The sequence below is a fragment of the Cucurbita pepo genome, chromosome LG05, assembly GCF_002806865.2.
Source record: "Cucurbita pepo subsp. pepo cultivar mu-cu-16 chromosome LG05, ASM280686v2, whole genome shotgun sequence".
Lineage (NCBI taxonomy): Eukaryota > Viridiplantae > Streptophyta > Magnoliopsida > Cucurbitales > Cucurbitaceae > Cucurbita > Cucurbita pepo.
In genome coordinates, this window is record NC_036642.1 from 9,291,675 (window position 1) to 9,313,118 (window position 21,444).

Consider the following 21,444-nt stretch of genomic DNA (forward strand, 5'->3'; position numbering starts at 1 on the left):
CCTGCTTGAACAGGACAGACATATATATATATATATATATGTATATATTTCTTTTTTCTTTCTACAAACTATCGCCTCATTAGAATGATAACTGATATCTAGTTATACTCGAATTGATATTATTTTTTTAGGTAAACCAAATAACATGTCCTTGTATTTTTATTAGTATTTACGACAAATATTAAACATTTCATTATTTTAAAGGTATATTTAAAAAATATAAGAAAAATAAAAGAGGAAAAGTATCTTTAAAAAACATGTGATGGAGAATTATTATCATAGACACATTTAGTGAACCATCATCAATATTTGTTATAAATAATAATAATAATAATATGTTTTATTTTATTGATGGTCCCAAATAGCATTAATGCCAATTAGTGGTCGCTTTTATTAGAAGGCAAGGTACTCATGTGTGATGGTAGATTCTATGGTAGCTCCTGTTCTAGCTCGACATTAAGAGCACGGGGCTCGAGATATCTAAAGGAGGTACATAACCCTCCCATTGTCTCGTATGATGCCGTTGAACCCTATACCTATTTACCCTCTTTCGAGATATCCCAATTCTAGACATAAACTTTTTTTCCTCCTCTTCATATTGATCAGAAGCATCCAACGTCACGTGAGCCGAAAAGAGTTGAGGTACCAAGCTACGTGCTAGGGAACTCGATAGAAGCTATTCGCCACTTCCGCCTTTGACCGCTTCAGAAATGAGTATTTTCCCTTTCACGAGAAGAAATTCAAAATGCTCCTCCTTGTTCTCCCGTTTACGGGGTTTAAGGCAAGTATTGGTCTTGGGATGAATCGATCTCTTGAGCGTGATGCAGTTTTCTGAGGTATTGATCTACATATATTTTTTTTTTTTTGGAGGATTAAGAATTGTCTACTGATTCGGAGAGGTTTGTGGTTTAAATTACCATTATGCCCCCATTCACTTACTAAATTATATTGTTAATAGCAATCCGTATTATTAAAGTAATTAATTTAATTTACCCTTAATCTATTCCAATTGCCAACTAGATAAATGAAGACGAAAATTCCACATTTTCATTGTGGCTGAGCTGGCACTACCATTGGACAAGAAAATTCCACGTTCAAAGCGACTGCAAAAGAATTAAATAAATAAATAAATAAATAAATAAATAGTGGATTGTAATAAAAGATTCTGAATTATGAACCCTAACGACGATGAAGACGAGATTTTGCTCGAGCGAGCATTGATGAAGAAACTCAGCCTTCAAGGGCTTTGTAAGCTGCTATTCTCTCGATTTTGTTTATGAATTGAAACGGAGTTCCACTTCGAGTGAATTTTTGTTTGATATTACTACTTTCAAGTTTCATTCAATTTCTTTTGGGCGATTCTGAATATCCCTGCGGATTCTTGCTGTTTTCTGCTTGGAATTCAGAAACCAACGTTGAAATGGTGAGTTTCTTTCGTTTCTTTTTGACCTCTTAGTATTAGTTGAGTTCTTCAAGCCATCTTCTTTCTGATTATTGCCTTTATGTGTGTTCGATAATGGGATTGTTTCTCTGATTTGATTTCTGGTTTTCTTTTATGGTTAGTCGGGGCGGGCTGATGGGGGAAGGGATCGATACCGGAAAGATTATTCGTCGAGATATGACGAGAAGTCGCAGTCTGGGCATAGCAATAGCAGTAATCCTCCGTCGAGACATCTCTGGATCGGCAATTTGTCTCATGTTGTGGTGGAGCGGGATATCAACCGCTGTTTTTCACAGTTTGGAGAGCTTGACAGTATTGCTTTCCAGCCCAGTCGTAGCTATGCTTTCATCAATTTCAGAAGGGATGAAGATGCAATTGCAGCCATGAGAGAGCTTCAAGGTTTTGCTCTTGCTGGGAATCCCCTTAGAATTGAGTTTGCCAAGGCGGTTAGTCTTGCCCGAACTTCCTCTATCTGTTATTTTCTTCAAATTCTCTCCATGTTTCCTTTTTGTACGTCTTTGATAAAATATAAAACTTCCTTTTGGAAAATAACTACAGTAAGAGAAATGATCACTCCATTCAAATCACTTGTATACTCTTAATCCAAGTGCTCTCGTAACTCCGTTCAAGACAATGCTGACCTCCACTGATATTCTTGGCTCTAAGTCAACCCAAAACTCACTGAACTACATGAATTTAACCACTTCTCCAGAGTTCTCAGTATAACAATAGCAAAGTTCTAATGGTTTATATAGTTCAATCAGGTCTTAACTGGTATTACCGAAAATGTTAATGGAAATCTGCTCGAGGTCATACGTAATGCCTTCCACTCGTCTGCCTTGACAGTTTCTATGATTCTCAGTTGACCCATAAGGACTATGATAAAATACAAGTCAAGTGGTATTACATTCTTCAATCAAAAGGACGAATACTCAACAAACGCAACAATTTCATCACAAACATGCTTAATTTAATACCCCCAGGTAAAAAAGAAGAAGAAAAGGCTAGGCCAAGGAGTAGTTTGATTTATGTATGGTTAGAAAAGATAGAAACACTTGAAGTGTGGTTTCAATAACATGGGATGTGACAGCTTACGATCAAGGAGCTTATGATTTATATTAGCTACAAAAAATAGACGTACATTTGTAGTTGAACAATCCTTTAAGTCCTGGATCTTGCACATTCTTTTAGTGATCATTTCATGTCATTGCGATCTAATCAATCCTCCTTCACACATCCTAAACTAAAGGGTTAGACATGCTTCACAGGTGTAATAATAAATATCAATGACTTGTCAATCTCGAAAATTAAGGCATGGTAATTACTTGTCATTCCCTTATGTCGAAGGCTATTGTTAAATTGATAAATCTCAAGTAGACCAATGATGCTACTTACACAGGGTTTTTGCAGTTCCAGAAACAACCCTTTCAACTATTTACAATGCAAAAAGTTATTAATTTTATGAGTTAATGTCCAAAGAAAGAAATGTACTTCATCTTCTTTCACATAAAATCAGCATAAGCATCTACTTAATCAACCGTTGAGACAGTTCAAACCAGATTTGCATGGTTGTAGAGGGTTGCCTCATAGTGTATCATTGAAGTGTGTGTGTTTGCTTCTGTGCATGTTTATATCAATTAAATGGTAGAACTGCGTGCCATATGGAAGATTGGAGTTTGTTCTTGAAGGAAGGATCTCTAAAAAAGTTTCAGATACTGCTAGGTTGTACTGAAGGTCTTCATGATATACCAACAATTAGGCAGGCACTTCATATCCAAACTCCAATTTAAACTTTCAAGTATGGTATGATCCCCCTTATTATAGAAACCTCAATGTTACTTGACTATGAGTTATGGAATGTATTGGTACCACTCAGGGAGAAGGTCATGGATGAAAGGAAAATATCTTGACCAACTTATAAGTATCCATCATCTCTAACTTTGCTGCCCTATACATATTTCACCTAATTTAAATGGTACCACTCAGGAAGAAGGTCATAGATGAAAGGAAACTATCTTGACCAACTTATAATTATCCATAATCTCTAACTTTGCTGCACTATGCTTATTTCACCTAATGAAAATGGTACCACTCAGGGAGAAGGTCATAGATGAAAGGAAACTATCTTGACCAACTTATAATTATTCATAATCTCTAACTTCGCTGCACTATACTTATTTCACCTAATGAAAATGGTACCACTCAGGGAGAAGGTCATAGATGAAAGGAAACTATCTTGACCAACTTATAATTATCCATAATCTCTAACTTCGCTGCACTATACTTATTTCACCTAATGAAAATGGTACCACTCAGGGAGAAGGTCATAGATGAAAGGAAACTATCTTGACCAACTTATAATTATCCATAATCTCTAACTTCGCTGCACTATACTTATTTCACCTAATGAAAATAGTACCACTCACGGAGAAGGTCATAGATGAAAGGAAACTATCTTGACCAACTTATAAGTATCCATGATCTCTAACTTTGCTGCACTATACTTCACCTAATGAAAATGGATATATTGGGATAATCTGATGATGTAAATTCTGCAATGAACAAAGTTATAGATGGTAATGGAAGCCGACCATATCTTCCATCATCATATGGGAGGATATTTCTGATGCAACAAAAGTTAACACTCTCAGCTAAGCAATATGTATAAAATACCTCTAAAGATGGCCATACATCAAGAGTTTGTCATAGAACTACTTGGGTTCAACTTCATGTAAGCAATGGAGAGTTTATATTTGAGTTCTTTTTCTCATCGTCCTTTTTCCTCTTTACCTAGTTAGTGCTGCTCTATTATTTTTCTTCTGATGCATCTTTAGGTTTCAGTGTAGCAAATAACAATGAAACAGGTTTTAGCATGGGAAAAATGGTGGTATTACAGTGGAAAATTGAAATTATTGTTGAAGCTTACTTTTTCTTCTAGTGGATAATGTCCATTGTTTGCAGCTTCTCATCATTGAATAGAAGCCTTGCATAATTTAAATGTTCGCAATTTGACATGATCACTCAATGTAACATAAGGCAGCAAAACTCATAAGACGTAGCTCATAAGACTTTTTACTGCTTTGATTTTTGTATGCTGTGATCAATACCCAATAGTAAAAAGACATTCAAAGAATGCACAATATCCATCAATAAATAGACACTGACTATTCAATTTTGAGTGAATTTCTCTTTCCACGTGCCATTGTTGCGACTCTTCAAAATATGTTGAAAAGGCAGAGGCTATTCTCAAAACATGTTGAGAACCCTAGGTTACATTATTGAAATTGAATAGGGAATGGAGATTCATTTCACTATTCATCTAATCTTGTTAAACAGCACAGAGGATTCTCTTATTCTCACCAGGTAGACATCAATAAACACAGTCAAATTCTAATGTAATTGAGAAATGCATTTTATGTTTAATCTTGTTAAACATCACAGAGGAATCTCTTATTTTCACCGGGTAGACTAAAATAAACACACTAATTTAATGGAGAAATACTTTTATATGGTGCATAAACTTTCCAGTGGAGCCTAAGTGAGTATATTGTGCTCAAAGCAATTCTAAGGACACACACTTACATCTTATATAACCTGTGAGATGCACTGGTGATGTACCTAATATGCATGAGTTGAGAAGAGTATTGTTTGGCATCATACCTGAGCTGTATTAGTTTGTTTACACTTCTTTATATATGAGATTGAATGAAAGAATGTAAGGGATGTGTAACTTCCCTTGATCAGAAGCAGCTTCTAAGTTCTAATTGAGAACTTTAAAACATTTTACTGAGATCTCTGGTTAACAAAACATGATAAACTCTTTTATATATATATATATATATATATATATATATATATATATATAAAGTTGTATAAAGGAATACAGAGCAAACTATCTAGTTATATAGCTTATATTCCTAATTAATGCATTTTCACTGCCTTGGTTGTTTGTAGCATCTAGGTGCAAACATTTCCGTGTAGGCTGGGTTTATAGTGCTGAGGAAAGCATGGCCTTCGATGAAGAATGGAGTGAGGCAAAAGGATATGTAGAATATCCTCATTTTATCCTAACTATAAAAACACAGAAGTCTAATGCTCAATTAATCACAAAACTTGAAAAGAACTCAAGAATGTTAAATGGTCAGCATGTCATACAATAGATACCACACACCAAACCAACAGTCTTATGGTTGAGGAGGCTTGCATTATGTGAAAGGAGCGGTCGTTTCGTGCCTGATTTGTGCAAGTCCAGCTCATATAATATTGAGCCTGAACAGCTAGTATGGTGTACTTGATTAAGTCTGTGGTCCACATGAATGTTTGGTTACACGTATCTGTACTTGTTCATTTTCTCAGTGGTTTCCAGACAACCTCTGATTTCATTATGAGAATGAAAGGTGTATCAGTTGAACATCGTGAATAGTAATTCCAAGGGTTGAGCACAGGGTACACCGATAAAGAGTTGGTTCCAAACCCATGTTTGGGTCATTGATTTAGGTATTAAATAGTTAGACTGGATAATTATTTAACTTAGTTTGGAGGTCTTTTGCGTGACTCCTTGTCCCTATGGCCTTTTGGTTGTTTTTCTGAGCCGTTGAGATTGTCTCCAGTATACAGCCTCAAATTTTTACAAACCCCTTCCTTCTTTTTAGCTTAGGGAGGCCTTCTGTGGGACTACTCATCCCCCTTTGACATAGGGACTCCTTTCATGGCTTTAGGGTGTGTTTTGGGAGTTGGTTTAATATTGCATTTTATGTCTCATAATAATAATAATACTAATGAAGCAAGAGTTATATTTATAAAATTTGTTGAATGTGAGCTGATGAAGGTTCGGTTTTGTGTGGTGATGGCTACCTTTTGGAAAATCTTGTTAGAGGATTTTTGTTTAAAAATGGTTTACAGATTATTGAGGAAACAATCTTCTCCCTTGTAGCTAGATTGTGCAACTATTCCTTTTTGGTATCTGCCAATTGGAGAGCTTTTTGTAATCTCTGTTGGTTTGACTTGATTTAAGTTGGGACAAACTGTCCTCTCTCTTTTCCTCATTCCAAACAACTGAAAAGGTTGGAGAAGTTTTCCGTTTACACATCAAAAAGTGATATAGATTATTCATACACATAGGAAATGCTGTGTATGTGTCTCTATGTATGTAAATAGTGTACATCTTTTCTTTTCTTTTCTTTTTTTTAGTTTTGTACAGAGATTGCTAAGTTGGATCATTTCCACCATATATAATCTTTGGCAGCTCTATAAATCTCACGGAATAGTGGGAACTGGGAAAACTCCTGAAGTACTCGAGGCTTTGTTATTTTTTGTTTAGTCATCATATTCTTTACAATGGTGGACTGGGAAAACTACTAGTGAACATTGAAATGTTCCTCAAAGCCGTTATAAAGTATTAATGTTTGAACCACTTCTTACTTTATATCAAGATCAACCCATTTTCCACCATTCGTGAGGTTCATAAAGCATTCAACCGTCTTGTGTCTATTTTGTATTGGCTCTGTGAATAGGATCATTCTCTTTTTAGATTCTAAGTGAGACTCATTCTCTAAAGGTTCAAACTCATGAATCCTCTCCTTTTTGCTTAAGGTTTTGGCATAATAAGATGACAAGCATATCTCAGTCAGTTTCCGTTTCCATTTCACTGTGAAAAGAAAAACTGTCACTTATTCACAACACAACATGGGAGACAACCAAAGCAATCAAGTGTCTGAGTGTGTGAAGGCGAAGGGGTTTAGAGTTATTGTTTCCTATTCTTCTAAAAAAAAAATTCCATTCCCTATCTTCGTCATCCTTAGCTCTTTTCCTTTCTCTTATTAACTTTGAAAATTTAAAATTCAGAGCATTTTATTCAGTCATAGGCTGTTGTGCCATTAATAAGAATTTTACTCTCAGGATAAGCCATCTGCATCATCACGTGATGAAGCCTATTCTCAACACCGAGAGGATAAATATCTTGGAGCGAAGGGTTCCTTCTCACAGGGACGACATGCTAGTCCTGACGAATTTTATCCTGAAAAGTCCAAAATGAATGATAAAAATGCAGAGCCTAGTGAAGTGTTATGGATAGGATTTCCAGCTTTGTTAAAAGTGGATGAAGTGATATTAAGGAGGGCCTTTTCACCATTTGGGGAAATTGATAAGATTACAACGTTCCCTGGTCGGACGTATGCTTTTGTTCGTTTTCGGGGTGTGACATCAGCTTGGAGGGCGAAAGAAACACTACAGGGGAAACTATTTGGAAATCCCCGAGTACATATTTGTTTTGCAAAAAGTGATTCTGGATCATCAAACAGTGGAAGGAACACAATGAATGTACCTCTTTCTCCAAGATCTCCTCACCTTTTCTCAAACTTCGATTCTGGAGAATTTGATTCCCGTGGTTTTAATAGGAAAAGCAATTTATTGACCAGTGGAAACAATGCATTTGAAATGAAGAGGTCTGGAGAATTCTCATCCAAATTAGGTCCATCCGAAGATAGGTATGAACATTATGGTAGCCCGACAAAAGAGAGAGGTCTTCATTTAAATAACTTCCCTCAAAGATTTTCTCAACCTAGTCCATTTTATGACGATCCATGGGACTTGCCAGAGGATACGAACGTATATCCCGGGTCCAAGAAATTGAAGACTGGACCCTTTCCCCAGGATAAAGAGCTCCCTGAGTATCCTATATCTGATTTGGAACAAGATAAACGTATTATTCCAAAGTTATACCCTGATTTTCCCCGATCAGAGGCCTTTGATCATAAGATGAAGTCTGGGCCGCCTCTGGGGTATAAACAGCCTGATCAGCCTATGACAATGCCTGACCTTTATGGAGAAAAGAGTGAACACTGGAGGGAACCGTATGATAATTTTCAGGGTCCTGATTCTCTGCCATCGAATGCTGTTGCAAGGAAAAGGCTCTCACCTGATCCAGAACAGTCGTCTATAAAAGAGTGGAAATGGGAAGGAACTATTGCAAAGGGAGGAACACCTGTTTGTCGTGCCCGTTGTTTTCCTGTGGGAAAGGTTCTGGATATGCTTTTGTAAGTATTTGATATTCCTTTTAATTTTTGTTCCCATTAAAATCATTTTTAATCAAGTGCTGAAAAAATTATAATGCTGATTTTACCTGTTCTCATTTAACCTCAAGGCCATTAACAAGAATTTGATCCACATCCCTTCCTCTTCCTGTAACTTGATGCACTTCTTTCCACTTTAATCCTATCTTAATTTTGCTTTTCATCGGGCAGTGTTGTTTTTCCATGAAAGGTATATTTAGGGAGTGGCATGGCAATGGAAGATTTCATTTTCTTTCTGTTTATGATATTTTTGTTTGAGACAGGTTTTAATGTTTCATTTGACTTTAAAAAATGCTTTATTTGAGCTGGGAGATGAAGCATGTAGGAAACTGTTAATTTTTGTTCCCATTAAAATCATTTTTAATCAAGTGCTGAAAAAATTATAATGCTGATTTTACCTGTTCTCATTTAACCTCAAGGCCATTAACAAGAATTTGATCCACATCCCTTCCTCTTCCTGTAACTTGATGCACTTCTTTCCACTTTAATCCTATCTTAATTTTGCTTTTCATCGGGCAGTGTTGTTTTTCCATGAAAGGTATATTTAGGGAGTGGCATGGCAATGGAAGATTTCATTTTCTTTCTGTTTATGATATTTTTGTTTGAGACAGGTTTTAATGTTTCATTTGACTTTAAAAAATGCTTTATTTGAGCTGGGAGATGAAGCATGTAGGAAACTGTTAATTTTTGTTATTCTGGCCTCTATTATTAGTGAAGATCTGGTTAAATGATTTAATTACCTTGCAATAATTTGTCCTTTCACGGTAGTTGTAGTTTTGAAGTCTCCAAGTTTTTTCTCACTGACAAGAGGAAACTTTTCAGAAGATTTTCTTCTTCAAAAAAAGTATTCTGATGATTTCTTTCAAAAATTTCCTTCAGTTTTATGCTATCAGATTTGGTTCTGCTGGTATTTGGTTCTTGTCCTCTCTTTAAGTTTCATGGAATTCTGGATTGTTCATTGTAAATTGTGTGCGAATGATTGGAAGGGAAAACTTTCTCTCGCCTTCTAAAAAAGTTCTATTAAAACCCATATAGATCACTGGTGAAACTGAACTCGTATTCTGCAGGCCAGAGTTCTTAGACTGTACGGCAAGAACTGGTTTAGACATGCTTTCAAAGCATTACTATGAAGCAGCTAGTGCTTGGGTTGTTTTCTTTGTACCTGAAAGCGATTCTGATATCGTGTTCTACAATGAATTCATGAACTATCTCGGTGAAAAGCAACGAGCGGCTGTTTCGAAGTTGGATGACAGAACCACCTTGTTTCTTGTACCACCATCTGAGTTCTCAGAAAAAGTGCTCAAAGTACCAGGTAAATTGAGCATTTCAGGGGTAATTCTGAGGTTAGAGCGTCCTGGTACCAGTGCAAGGCCTCCACCTTATCAAAACGAAACAAAAGACACAAATTTTTTACCTTTACATAGTGAAACATCATATACAAAATTACCGCCGTCTCCAGCTGTTTTTACCCCAATACCACCATCTTTATCTGATCGCAGTAAATCAGGAATCAATAATGCATCATTCCCCAGGAACGTTGCTACTTCTGCTTCTCCTGTGTTATTTCATGGTTCATCACATGTTGGAAATTTGTCTGACCCATATGTTGAGTGCAGGCCTGATTATCCAATTCAAGAACAGCTAAATGCCATGGGACCGAGCTCGTCTTCTCACCATCTACAGAATTCAATGGTCGATTTTCGAAATTTTCAGTCACAAGCTTCCAACAAGGATCCTGTTATTCAGGAACGCCCTTTGTTCATTCCAAGGGAAATTCAGGAAACAGGGTACAGTAATTACGCAGTTGGGATTTCTAGTGTTACAACTCAACAAGAAACAAAACCAGCAGCTTCTTTAGCAACTACTCTTTCCTCCCTGCCGCCCGACCAACTGGCGCAATTAGCATCCTCTCTCCTTGGACATCAAAGGCAGTCGGGGAGCACGCCGAATGCAGCATTGCATGAAGAATTAAGGCAGCGAAACCAGGTGAATGAATCTGTTGTACAATTGGCAAGGTCCCAAAATGGTTCTTTTCAGAATAATCTGATGAACTCTGAGCCTCAGACATCTCAGTTTGTTCAAGTTCCACAGATGCATCATGTACAACAACACCAGATGTCGAATCAGATGTCGAACGTGCCAGCTGGGCAAAGAGAGATTCAGACAACAGGGGCTTTAGGCAATAATCAACAGGTTCAAAACTCTGATGTAGGTGGAGAATCAGAACCAGATCCACAGAAACGCCTGCAAGCGACGCTTCAGCTTGCAGCTGCTCTTCTCCAGCAAATTCATCAAGGAAAAGGAAGTTGATCTGGCTCGTTTGATCGTGTAAAACAAACTAATATGGAGTTCAGCAAGTATGGGATGGATAGCCATCCTACAGATGGTGTGAAGAAATTAACAGATTCTAAGGGAGAGATAAGCATCATCGGCCACTTGCCAGAAGTAATATTTGTTATCCTAAGTAACAAGTCCTTTTATTAAGCCTGTTTATAAGATGTTGATTAGCTAGCTAGTTAGTATCCACAGCTGCTACTGCTTTAATCCTATTAGAAACAGGAGCCATTTGTGGTAGTAATGCCGTTTTGGTTTCAAGTCTTGACATTTTGTTGGTCCTTATCTTGTTGTACCTTAGTTATTACTACTTGGGATAAGAGTTCCATTTCCTTGCTTCTGCTGGAATCCATGCCAAGATTGCCACAGTTAATAGATGAGAAGTGGAAGTTCCAGGGAGAGTTGGAATTTCGAAGTAATAATAATCATCTTGTGCCAGGCGAGTACTCTGAGTATGCAGGTTGAGTTGGGTTGGGTTGAAAAATTCTTTTAGACTAGTCCAAAATTTTGGGTTGGTGACTCGTCGTCAAGTCTAAATTTCCTTTGGAACCTCAACTTTCGAGGTTAAGACTTGAGACTCTGCTGGGCCCTTCAACAAGTCTATTTGTGATGCTCGTGTCTACTCGTTATCCATATCTTGCTTATGCCTCATTTCCTCTTCAATGCATATGTTATATAGTGTGTTGGATAATGCACATCTTCTTCAACTGTATCATGACATCCTTCTATATTGGCCCTTGCGTAGTCGAATGGGCGTCTCTTGAGGGTCGTCGTTTTGTTTGACTCAATGTGAGGGTCTTCGCTTTGTTCGACTCAACGTGAGGGTCATCGCTTTGTTCGACTCAACGTGAGGGTCATCGCTTTGTTCGACCCAACGTAAGGGTCACAACCTACTCGGTTCATAATATGGTTGTGACATTTTCCCCCACTTAAATTAGACCTCATTTTCAATGACTTTCTTAGGGCACAATCTCATTGTGACAATCCACAATTCAAATAGAATTCACTCCTCTCCCCAAGCTATACATGTTATATTAAAAAAAAATCATATTTATTTGACTGTTCTTTTCTTTAATAATTTAAAAAAGTCATAGTTGTTGAATTGGTTGAGTTGTCAAATAGTTTTTTTTTTAAATTATTTAATAACAATTGTACTTATGTTACATTCATAACTAAAATCTAATAAAATTTGACATTCAAACATATATAACTCACCGCCCATCACCATGGGGTTGTAATTGTTAAATATTTTTTTTATTCTTTTTAAAAGTATGGTTGAATTGTAACCCTATTTTTGAGTCAGGTCAAATTGGATAGGTTGACATGGCCAAAAAAATGTCAACATGCAAACTGAACATTTTCAATTGTCCAAAGATTCAACCTAATCCGAAAAAAAAAAAAATGGTAAAAGAGAATAATATAATCAATATAGTCACAATATCTGAGAATAATATAATCAATATAGTCACAATATCTTCCGAGATAAAGGAAAACAAGAGCAATTATAAAAACGTTAAAATTGAAAAAAAAAAAAAAAAGAAGAAGAAGAAGAATAATTGAAACATTGATTCTTGAGAAGGCGGATGCGATGGTTATCGCAAGCAACAAATATGCATCATCAAGTAAGAGAAATAAACTCTCACTCAACTGGAAGAAAATCAAGAAGCTGCCCTTGTTGAATAATAATGATGTACAGGAAGAACAATGATCCTTTGAATAATAAATAATACATCAATATAACCTATCAACATAGATTGAATAAACAAAACAACGAATTTCTAAAAAGTAAATAGCGCCCCCATATGAATTATACTATTACACCTAATCTATGTATATGAATAATAATATTACACCTGATCTATGTATATGAATGAATTGAAGAAGCCATACCAGTTAAAACAATCAGAGATATAAATAAGTTGCAGTGTCAGTGGCATTTGCCGAGTCCCTGCTGAGAATTGATCGAGCTTCAACGACTGAACGAGGAGGCTCAATATCTTTTTCTTGCACTGCATTTCCTTGTAATCGCTGCATTTGGGAAGCAAATGTATCATCCAATATCTACATAGTAAAGGATCGAACCATTGTGAGCTCATGATGATGAATTATCACAGGCAGAATATAACCGTTCAAGCCCACCGCTAGCAGATATTGTCCTTTTTGGACTTTCCCTTTCAGACTTCGCCTCAAGGTTTTAAAAACGTGTCTGTTAGGGAGAGGTTTCTACACCCTTATAAGGAATGTTTCGTTCTCCTCTCCAACCAACTTGGGATCTCACAATCCACCCTCCTTGGGGTCCCAGCATCCATGCTGACCGTTTGGTGTCTGGCTCTAATACCATTTGTAACCGCCCAAGCCTACTAGATATTTTACTCTTTGGGCTTTACTTTCGAGCTTCCCTCAAGGTTTTTAAAAAGGAGAGATTTCCAATCCTGAATGTTTCGCTCTTCTCTCCAACCAACATGGGATCTCACAATAAAAATCCTCGAGAAAAGAAATTTCTTTTGCTTAAAGAATAAAGAATCATGTGGGTGCATTGAAATTTACCCCAAGAGCGTAATATGATCCATTGTACCATACTCTGTTTTCTTTCCTGCCTTCGAGAAATTTCAAGACGATCTGTTCCAGAATAGCGTGGTTGCCTGTTAGAATGATCGAAATGGGCGGTGGATGGAGGACTATGAGGAAAATTAATGTATTCTCTTGAGTTTACCTGTCCCATACTGTCCCAGAACCCCCGACATATTGCAACAAATATAGGACCTGTAAAGACTTCGTGCAAGTTCGATATGGAATCAATGAGTTGTGCACTTAGCATTTGCATTCTTTCACGAACTTCGTGCTCCCCTTCTTCTTCCCTCGTTCCCTCCAAAATCCTTTTCAGCCGTGTATTACGGTTGGCTTGCATCTGATGGTAAATTCAAAATCATTAACTTTGCAGAATTAAAGATTGTTCCTTCGAACTTAGCTCAAAATGCCAAGGAAGAAAGTTGAAAAATCAGAATAAAATGTATATCATGAGAGAATTATGAAGTGATGTAAGCTTACATTGCACATGAGCTTCCCTACAATTGCTTGCAAGTAGTTTTTGTACTTCGTCCTCAAAAGAACCGTGATTCCATTCATCTGCTCTCCGAACAGTGACCTCTTGTCTCCCACAACAGGCGTATAGGATGCCCACGACTTCAAGATACCTTCAACTCTAATGTGTAAGACATCTAGAATTCTCTTGATGGTATTGAGGAACATTCCCAGCTGTTCAACAATCGTTTCCAAATCGTGAAACATGGAAATATTAAAAATAAGAAAGAAAGGTTAAATTACAAATTTAGTTCCTATCATCTTGATTTTGAGATAGAATTTATTCCTTGTAGTTTTAAAGGCTAGAAACTAGTTCCTGTAGTTTTAAATGCTAATCAGTTATTATGGTTTGATAAAACTTTCATAACTAGTCTCTCTCTACCCCAAGTATTATATAGAGTTTTATTAGTTTTAAAATCAAAACAAGAAAAAAGCCAAAAAATAGGAAAACCAACCCAAAAAACAGACAAACGATAAAAATCAAAGCAAAGAACAAAAAGTCATATATACAAATCTTCGGGACAAGTAGAAGCTCAAAGATACACCCATTCCTAAAAACCTTCTGACTAGGCAACAATGAAAACGACTTGAGAAGTCTGAGGATGTGATACATTGTCACAAAGCTTACATATCCTTGAAGTTCGAGAACACGTTCAAACCAACTTCACAGCTCAAAACAAAATACGTAAAAGTATTTATGATTAAATTGGATAAGAGTAAGCTATTCCCCACCAGTAACATTTAGGACACGTCAGAATCGATTTTCTAAGTGTAAAAGTAGGTGATTTTAATCACTTNATTATCAGCAAGCGTAGATTACATATGAAATGGCAGAACGATGGTGACCTCTGATGTGATAACAACGATATTTAGATTCTTACATGTTCTAAAATCAATGAATATTGAGGCCATCGATTGATCACTACTTCATATTGAACGAGGGAGTCCTTTATTTTCTCGTACATCTCCTCAGCGAAGGGTGAAGTGGAATAATTTGTTGTTACACCAGACCACGGCATCTGTGTTTGTTCAATCGAGCAAATTCGCTTAGAGGCTGATCAACAACTTTTTAGAAAGAATGAATGAGCTGCAATTCTGCTTCATAAAGAGATGGTAGTGATAGAGATCGAACCTTTTCTGCTTTACATATATCCAGCAAAGTTATTTGCATATCCTGTACCCACACCATTATATAGTTATGGAAAAGATTTCTCGAGTCTACGCTACCCTGCACAGAACTGAAGGATTCCTAATGTCAGGAAAAAATCAAATTTCTAACACAATCATCTCATTTTTCAAGTTGTAAAATGATTTTTCAAAGACCTGATATTCCATGATTCAAGGCTTCTTTCAAAATCAGCAGTAGCTACTAAAAGCTCATTTACGAAAGGCAATGGACCAGATGGAGGCCATGCAGAGAGGAATCCTCTAAGCCTGTTGAACAACTCGGTGCTGTAAACGGCGGCGGTGATGTTTGACAGGTCAATCGAACTGAGACAAAATGGTAGCATGAGTCAAGAGCTATTCTAAGCACATCCAATCCAAAAATTGTATTTCAATTCTCTATATCCATACTACTGAAAGTACAGTAACAACCGTCCTGGTGAAGTTCGTTCAACTTCGTAAAACCTGTGGATTTCATTAATAACTTCTCTAGCTCGGATATAAACATACCTTGGTAGTATATGTTGATTATGAATTTTGATATCAGCCTGAATTTCACCACCTATATTTTTGCATAGCTGTTTCATCTTCAAATATGCCGTGGAGATGGTAATTGGATCCATGGAAAGACCTTCAGCGTTTCCCGAGACAAACTCATCAGTCTCAACCATATGCTTTCGACACCGCTTTTTCGCCGCTCTCTGCAATCATCATAGGAGTGCAATATTTGGCTTACTCATGTAATCAGATAGATCAGAGTAGGAAAATCATCGCTTATCCAAAATCTCAAGAAAATATAGTTCTGTGAGCCCAAAAACGGATGATGGCTTACCTGAAAATAGTTTCTCAGCATATTCTGGGCATCTTGAGAAAGTATATCGTGGAGCTGAGTGTAGATTTTCACGGCTGGAGTTAGAGCAGATGCTGGAGAGTCTTCTGTGGGATGACCAAGTAAATCTGCCAATCCCGTAGGGGAGTTTTCATCTAATGACTTGTAGTTCTCAAAAAGATTTGCCAACAGGTTCTCAATTTGAGTTTCACAATCCAGTAATATACTTCTCTGGCAAAGAGAATATACTAATTAGAACCAAAGATACATCATTGGAGCCCCAAATAAGTTTTAATGGCTATTCCTCAAAAGAATTAAAGAATTTATGGAGCCTCTAGAGAATATACCATATTGGAGAAGAAAATAGAAAATGGTTGTGTTTGCTTAGTAAGAGATTGTGAAGCCTGTCTATAGGTGAGAATCTATTTCTCTCAAGCTACATTTTGACTAATTTTATGATCTTCTTTAATACATTTTACTAGCTACACATCTACAAATTACAAACCAAGCTATGCAAAAATAGTCTCAAGTAATCTATTCCTTAAAATTTTCAATTTTCACAAATTCATACAAATTCACCCCAAAATTCACACTCATTTTTCTACGAGCTAGAGACGCGTCTACTAGGGAGAGGTTTCCACACCCAAGAAATGTTTCGTTCCCCTCTCGAACCAATGTGGGATCTCACAATCCACCCCTTGAGGCCCAGCGTCCTCACTAGCACATCGTCCGGTGTCTGGATCTGATACCATTTGTAAAGCCCAAGCTCACCGTTAGTTGATATTATCTCATTTGGCTCATTACGTATCGCCATCAGCCTCACAGTTTTAAAACGTGTCTACTATGGAGAGGTTTCCGCACTTTTATAAGGAATACTTCGTTTCCTCTCCAACCAACGTGGGATCTCACAGTAACCCTCATTTTCAGGAGACTCTGGCTATCGTGATTACTCTTATTTGGGTAGGGATATATGGATAAACGTACCTCTTGCCGAGTCAAACTTTTCTCGTTTTTGGCCTTCATTATGGGATCAAGTAATTCATTTACAAGCTCTAAGCAATCTTTAGTTGGAGTAGCCACACTCATGACATGAGAAAGATATCTGATCATAGGGAAGAACTAAAGCAAGTCAAAACACAACAAATGGATTTGCAAGAATATGAATCATTGATGTTCTTCAACTCGCTACACTCTACATATCCATAATGTCTGTAATACCTGATTCTTGTATATGAGTCAGAAACTCCATAATAGTCTGCAAATTCAGTCAACAACCACTTCCAAAGTCCATCAATCCTTAGATTTCTGGAAGAAAAGTGTTGTGCACGCATTGCAGCCTCTAGCACTAAATCATAGGCAAGAGTTTCCACAACAGGTCCACTCTGTTACGTACGGAACACAAAGGATCAATTAAACCAGCCACCATCTATCTTTTTATCCAAAAACAAATCCCATAATGTAAGGATACGTCCATTAATTTGATACAGAAAAATAATGACTTAAAAATACCTTCATATGATTAGTCTCGTCACTTGTCATTGTATGGACGATAGAAAGCTGAATTTTCCCAACACATTCCTGGTCATCATGGTATATCGGCCACCACCGAATCCTATCATTCTGCAAATAAGGGGGGGAAAACTCACTTCAACTATTGATTGGTAACATGCAAAAAATAAAAAATAAAATAATCTTAACGAAAATATAATACTTACGGTGTTACCGATCAAAGATGAAACTGAAATCGTAGTTCGACCTTGGGTAGTTTTTTTGACATCCTGGATTTCTAGTAAAAGGGTATCTCCTGGAGCCTCTGGGAAACTGAAGTCACAAATGCATCATATTCGTGTTCATAACTTACATCTACTAGAAAGAGTAGAATCCTCTCCTTAAGTGGATTGATCTAATGTTAATTCAGAGAAAAGAACATAATATCTTGAGAGCGATGGTTCATACGTGCTCTCTTACATAACAGGTTATGGGTAAAAAATAAATAGTAAAAAGCAAAGATCAGAACTTACAAGACATGGTAGTCTCCACTGCCAGGGTGCAAGCAAACAGCAGAATCAGACTCCAGGTCAGAGCCTTCTGTAGCACTCTTCAATTGAAATAAGCACGATAATTGTTCTGCAAAGCATAAAAATGTCACTTTTCCACTATTGAACTGCAAAATGTTCGAAACGCTTTTTCTTGTTTTTGCTTGCATGTTATGTTATCTGAAAGGCACGTATTTTATTTTATCTTTCGGAAATATATGAACACACATAGATCCAAGCATCACCCGAAAATACTTGGTGCATATATTTAATAGAACCTATCATTTCTTTAACTTGGTGAAAGATTAATCATGTGTCGCGATTACAAGGAGCAAAAATAAAATCGGTACGAACTTACCTTCTGATGTAATTGAGAATGAAGCGTCTTTTAGAGAGTTTATGCCATTTTTCACGACAGTAGAAATATTTCGAATATACTCCACTCCTGTTTGCATATAGATTGAGCCTCTTTGCGAATAGGTATTTATCACTTTCCTCTTTGGAATCAGTCTAAGCTTTTTCACTGCCATCAAAAAATATATCTTGGTCAATCAATGTCACAACAAAATCTGAAAAGGAGAGAAGTTGTCTCAGTTCTAAGACTAGAGAGAGAGAACCGGCATAGAATTGGTTGTCCTGTGAATTGGAATATGGAAAGAAGAATCCTCACATGGAAGCAGATTGTTCATTTTAATAGAATGTTTGACAATGGACATACTCAAGTAACCCCCTAGGAAGCTCCTTTGGACAGGGAATTGAACCGAATATATTGTTCAAATAATGGTGAAATCTTCTGAAGAATCTGTACCTTCCACTCTTATCTTTCCGACAACTTTCTTCTGGTTCGAAGTTACTACTTGTGCTGAATGCTCAGTGTTTCTCCCCCTTTCGGTCGGTTGTGCGAGCCGAGGTTGCAATAAAAATTTGTGTAGTCTACATAATGGTCAATTCATAGAGAGAACCCATAAGAGATCCAATCAAATCTACCATAAACTTTAAATATGAACAATGTTTTAGTCAAAAAGCACAAGAAAAGAGGATCTGTACCCAAAAGCATTTCGAAGAATCAAGCACCCATTGCGTAAAAATTCAGGTGAGTATGTGCAGCCTCTTTCCCATGCTTGTAGGCACAACCGAATACAAGCATCATATGCAAGTAGAGTTTGCCAGGCTTGTTGACCACTGCAATTACGAAGCTCAAAATGGACAAGAATGGTAAAGATCAGTAATAACCAAAAGTACCTTGAAGCAAAATTATAGAAACAACTAATAAATAACTACTTAATTCAATAAAAACCTTGTGTTGTAACAGGATGAAGGTTCTGGATAGTTTGCTTGCAGATGAGAGATATAAGAATCTTTAGTTCCTGTTGAAGTTCTGTTCACCCAAAGAATATAAATTAAGAAGATCAAAAGAAAAAATTCAAAGCTTCTTTCATGTTAAAGCAGTCCACTGAAAACCACTGAACCTTTCAAAATTTTGGGTGGTTCCCGGAGAATAAGCTTTCCAATCTGCATTACATCCATCAAAACCCTCTGTCGCCGGCAATGGGCATCCATTGTCAGTTTCATCAACTTCACTTGAACCTTCAGAATCTGGTCTAGTTTGACTTCCACATTCTGTGCTCGTGGTTTCACCCCCTCCAACATCACCAATGGGAGGTGCACTGGGGGTTCCGGCCAAATCCTCAAAAAACCTTCCATGGACACCGGGACCCTGCAACAATCAACTCAGTTCAGCTTGAAAATGATAACAGAGAAAATTTGCAGCATATAATGAGAATTATAAAGGGTTTGAATGTCTTACACGAGCACTGTGAAAGTAGACTTCAGTCTGGCGCTGATTGCCATAATTAGGAGTAGAAGATTTTTGGGGCAAATTTCTTACGCCCAACTTCACATCAGGAAATCTACTTAAATTAACAGGCACTTCGACCCTGAGATCTTCCTTCAAGTACCGTCGATTAATAGAAGATATACATCGAGTTCCAGATACGGTATTAACCCTAGACTGGTAGCTAAATACATCTTCCTCAATACCCTGCACGACAGGCTTCTCCAAGAAATCCGAATCATGAAATTCCATACCATCATCATCAGAATAATCTCCATCCTCTTCAAACGGAACCGAAGCAATACTTTCATTAACGTCAAAATCTCCATCATCATCATCATCATCGTCATCCAGGCATGGAGATGCCAAACTATGAGGAGAAAGCAATCCAGAATGGAATTTCAAAGGAGGCAAAACATGAGAAGACATGAATCCAGTGCCATTAAACGCCAACGGAGATTTCGGAAATAGATCGGAGCCGGTTTTCTCGGCAAGAGGAGATCGAATTCGAGTTTCGTCTTCCACAATTTTATCCGTCCCCTAAGGGGAAACAGCGACGAGATACAAAAATGAATCGAATACTACAAATGAAAAACAGAATGAACTGAATCAAACTGGAGAGAATACCTTTTTTACCCAGGAAATTGCAGTTTCATCGAGGCCATCTGTGAACATCTTGCTCGATGATGAATCCTCAAGCGGGAAGAAGCTTCTGGTACACAAGAGTGAGAGAAGGTGAAAGAGCTGCAAGGGAAGAAGCTAGAAGAGATGAAATGGAGAAGCTCGAAGGTACAGAACAGAGTGGAAGAAAATGATGGTGAAGAAGAAGAAGAAGAAGACGAAGAAGAAGAAGGAACGCGACAGGGCGGTTAGTTCAGTGCGCCTTTTTTTGCCAACGGCTAGTTTCTGGAGTTCATTTAATATATTTTTTTAATATTACAAAAATTCTTTCTTTTTTTATTTATTTTATTTTAAATATCATATTGGTTACTGTGCCTTCAATTTTGTCAAGTATTTATACTTTCAATTAATTTAACGGTTAATAAAAAATGGGTTAAGAATAATAATAATTTTTTAGAAATAAAATATATAATTTCAAATTTGTAAAAAAAAATAATAATAAATAAATAATAATATAACTAAATTTAAACATTTAAAAATACTCACTAAATTATAACATTAATAATCTTATAATTATTTATTCAAATTGAAATTATACTATATAGCCCAATAAATATAAAGGATATATTTATTTCATATGTTGGGTGGACTTTGGTATATTTATTTCATACTTTAGGTATATTAATATGTCGTACGGTCACATAGTTTTGGACTATATTATTGTGTATGTATATACATTTAAACCTACATCATATGCTAGATTTTATTAATTTAATAATATCATTAATATTGAATACAGATTTGAAATAATTAAATCATATGCTAGATTTTATTAATTTAATAATATCATTAATATTGAATACAGATTTGAAATAATTAAATCATATGCTAGATTTTATTAATTTAATAATATCATTAATATTGAATACAGATTTGAAATAATTAAATCATATGCTAGATTTTATTAATTTAATAATATCATTAATATTGAATACAGATTTGAAATAATTAAATCATATGCTAGATTTTATTAA

At 36.5% G+C, this 21,444-nt stretch overlaps 2 protein-coding genes across 3 annotated transcripts; one reads left to right on the top strand and one right to left on the bottom strand.

Moving 5' to 3' along the window:
* Positions 1–1,143: 1,143 nt before the first annotated feature.
* Positions 1,144–11,288, top strand: LOC111795434 (flowering time control protein FPA-like). 2 transcript variants are annotated; one of them, XM_023677866.1, is made up of 5 exons: positions 1,144–1,423; positions 1,564–1,887; positions 7,340–8,475; positions 9,579–10,043; positions 10,128–11,288. In XM_023677866.1, exons 1-5 carry the CDS (start codon positions 1,421–1,423, stop codon positions 10,819–10,821), a joined length of 2,622 nt encoding a protein of 873 aa, XP_023533634.1. In that variant the 5' UTR covers positions 1,144–1,420; the 3' UTR covers positions 10,822–11,288. The 2 variants fall into 2 exon arrangements, with proteins under 2 accessions (XP_023533634.1, XP_023533633.1); XM_023677865.1 differs by having other exon boundaries at positions 9,579–11,288.
* A 1,211-nt stretch (positions 11,289–12,499) lies between these two features.
* Positions 12,500–20,623, bottom strand: LOC111795139. Its single transcript, XM_023677397.1, has 21 exons — positions 20,417–20,623; positions 19,763–20,329; positions 19,425–19,672; positions 19,253–19,333; positions 19,003–19,137; positions 18,764–18,888; positions 18,314–18,478; positions 17,941–18,046; positions 17,635–17,740; positions 17,429–17,539; positions 17,138–17,301; positions 16,904–17,021; positions 15,923–16,150; positions 15,601–15,791; positions 15,250–15,417; positions 15,059–15,164; positions 14,808–14,945; positions 13,894–14,127; positions 13,559–13,753; positions 13,393–13,464; positions 12,500–12,906 (listed from the first exon to the last, which is right to left on the bottom strand). The coding sequence occupies exons 1-21, from the start codon at positions 20,462–20,464 to the stop codon at positions 12,748–12,750; spliced, it is 3,465 nt and encodes a 1,154-aa protein (XP_023533165.1). The 5' UTR covers positions 20,465–20,623; the 3' UTR covers positions 12,500–12,747.
* Between the last annotated feature and the right edge of the window lie 821 nt (positions 20,624–21,444).

Excerpts from the sequence above, each read along its gene's own strand:
- LOC111795434 (XM_023677865.1), top strand. Across the intron at positions 1,888-7,339 it reads GAATTGAGTTTGCCAAGGCG|GATAAGCCATCTGCATCATC; the intron begins GTTAGTCTTGCC and ends TTTTACTCTCAG. Across the intron at positions 8,476-9,578 it reads AAGGTTCTGGATATGCTTTT|GCCAGAGTTCTTAGACTGTA; the intron begins GTAAGTATTTGA and ends CGTATTCTGCAG.
- LOC111795139 (XM_023677397.1), bottom strand. The coding sequence starts at position 20,464 with ATGTTCACAGATGGCCTCGATGAAACTGCAATTTCCTGGGTAAAAAAG. Across the intron at positions 19,138-19,252 it reads TCATCCTGTTACAACACAAG|TGGTCAACAAGCCTGGCAAA; the intron begins GTTTTTATTGAA and ends TCGTAATTGCAG. Across the intron at positions 18,479-18,763 it reads CGGAAAGATAAGAGTGGAAG|TGAAAAAGCTTAGACTGATT; the intron begins GTACAGATTCTT and ends TTTTGATGGCAG.